Source organism: Hyposmocoma kahamanoa, unplaced genomic scaffold (genome assembly GCF_003589595.1).
Source record: "Hyposmocoma kahamanoa isolate Upper Pololo Valley unplaced genomic scaffold, ASM358959v1 86, whole genome shotgun sequence".
NCBI classification, from domain to species: Eukaryota; Metazoa; Arthropoda; class Insecta; order Lepidoptera; family Cosmopterigidae; genus Hyposmocoma; species Hyposmocoma kahamanoa.
The window spans coordinates 19,231,802-19,233,989 of NW_020654289.1; the positions used below are offsets into that span (position 1 = coordinate 19,231,802).

General features: G+C 35.7%; 1 protein-coding gene across 1 annotated transcript; it reads right to left on the reverse strand.

Moving 5' to 3' along the window:
- Nucleotides 1-736: 736 nt before the first annotated feature.
- LOC113234787 (17-beta-hydroxysteroid dehydrogenase 14-like) lies at nt 737-1,692 on the reverse strand. Its single transcript, XM_026470272.1, has one exon. It carries the CDS (start codon nt 1,642-1,644, stop codon nt 886-888), a length of 759 nt encoding a protein of 252 aa, XP_026326057.1. The 5' UTR covers nt 1,645-1,692; the 3' UTR covers nt 737-885.
- Between the last annotated feature and the right edge of the window lie 496 nt (nt 1,693-2,188).

The window sequence follows — 2,188 nt, forward strand, 5'->3', positions numbered from 1 at the left end:
TTACGTAATTATATTTTCATAGGATTGTCAGAACAAATGCTTTTTTGTAAAGAAAAACAATCATGTAATTTTGTGGGTCTATGGTCCTGCTGAGCATAATATTTTTTGATGTAAAGAGAGTAAGAAAATATAGAGAAAAAGAAACAATTGTGACTGCATTAAAATAGATGTGAATTTACTATAAGTTACTAAGTCAATTAATAAAAACATCTAACAGAATTCAAAGTTTTTATATGCTGAAAGGTAACTAATGATGATAATGATGTTTGTAATAACAATACTAACTCATGAGCAAGTTATTTAATCAGCACCTTGTTATTCTAAACGGGTTAACTGTCTGTTGTTATTATAATATGTTATTTCGAGACGCGTGATAATTTAATAACAAAAAATCTAAAACACTCAGTAACATTAAAAGTGTTTTCTTGCCTTTTAGAGGAGTTGGTCTCTTGTAGACATTGACTTACAAATAAATGGACGACGGGTCTAATACAAAAACCACGAAAAAAATGTCCCAAGTCAACCTATTTAAACGTAGTGACATGTAAAGGAATATGAAAAAGCTAAAACGTTGAATTTAAATTGTAATGTCATCGCAGTACTGTCTAATTTTGCTTGCTTACGATCTGCTATACGGCGCTCTGTATACGATTTTAACGCCCTATAAGTTCGGACACTTTTTAGCGCGGACCCGACGTCCATATAATTGTAAGTCAATGCTTGTAGATGACTTACCATTAAAATATTTAAATAAAAATAAGGAATAATTGAAAAATAAAAATTTATTGCGCACATAACATGCAGGAGACCAATTTGTTTTTAGAATCAAACCATTAGACACAACATTTGTTTTTAACGGCATAAAACATTCATGAAATCAAGTAGTTAGGAGTTAAGGTGCGCACCGTTGTCAATGACAAAGGACGCACCAGTGACGCTTCTGGCCTTGTCACTAGCCAAGTAGTAAACGAGGTCAGCAACTTCTTCGGGATCAGCAACCTTATCGAGCAGAGTACCCTTTTTCACAGATTCATAAATAAGTTGAGCCTCTTCGGCACTTATACCCATACTACCGACTAAGTCCGACTTTACCGGTCCAGGGCTGACTGCATTAACACGTACTCCTTTTGGCCCCAATTCTAATGCTATACATCTGGTGAAATGCTCCAACGCCGCCTTCGAAGTATCATATGAGAAACCAGTCACAGAATACGGTCTCAAAGCGGAAATGCTGCTAATATTGACAACATTTCCCTTAGTTTTAATCAAATGAGGTGCAGCAATATTGGTAAGGAGGACTGCAGATCGAAGATTAGTAAGCATAATTTGGTCAAAGGTATCCATAGCATTTTCGGCTAGAAAGCTTACAATGTTATTGAATCCAGCGTTGTTGACCAGAACGTCCAATTGCCCATAGTGGCTTATTGTTTCTGATACAATTCTTTTGACATCCTCGTCGTTTACCAAATCAGCGACTATAATATGAGGTTTATTGCCATTTTTTGCTGAGACTTCCTGGAGTTTCTTTGCGTTTCTTCCAACTATGGCAACTTTTGCTCCTTTACTTGTAAATTTCTCAGCTATGGCAGCTCCCATACCAGAGCTTCCTCCAGTCACAAGGACAACTTTGTCTTTCAGACTCATTTTGATTTATTGGTTTTAAGTAAAACTTGACCACTTTGTCAACAACTAGACGTGTTCTGATGATGTTTGATGCATTTGAATGCTTTTATACCGTTTTGTTTCACAGGATAATATAATTACTTTCCTGCTTAGTGGAGTGAGTTGTACTAGTGAATTAACTGTAAATTATGCTTCCTTCCCTATTTTTGAGCTGAGATAGGGTTTTGAGCCTAAAGGTGAATTAAGGTTACTTCGGAAAGCACGCACTGAGTAATAGTTAGAATATTTACTTACGTGTTAATATTGTAGGAAATCACATCCTGTTGGTGTTAGTGGCGTGGGTCAGAGTCAGTAAAAACAACTTTTAAACATTCTTGCAGGTTCTGTCAGATATAAAGTGAAAATGTTTTTTGCATTCAGTGTTACAATAATTAATGAATGAGTTCTAATGTCGTATTTTTGACATCAGAAAATTTGACTGTACATCCTTTGACTTACTACGCCTTATATTGATCAGCTGCTGGAAATATGTAGCAAACCTGAAAGTATCCCGCGGTCAACAGAA

Bases quoted from the DNA above. Each gene is read 5' to 3' on its own strand.
- LOC113234787 (XM_026470272.1), bottom strand. From the start codon at position 1,644: ATGAGTCTGAAAGACAAAGTTGTCCTTGTGACTGGAGGAAGCTCTGGT.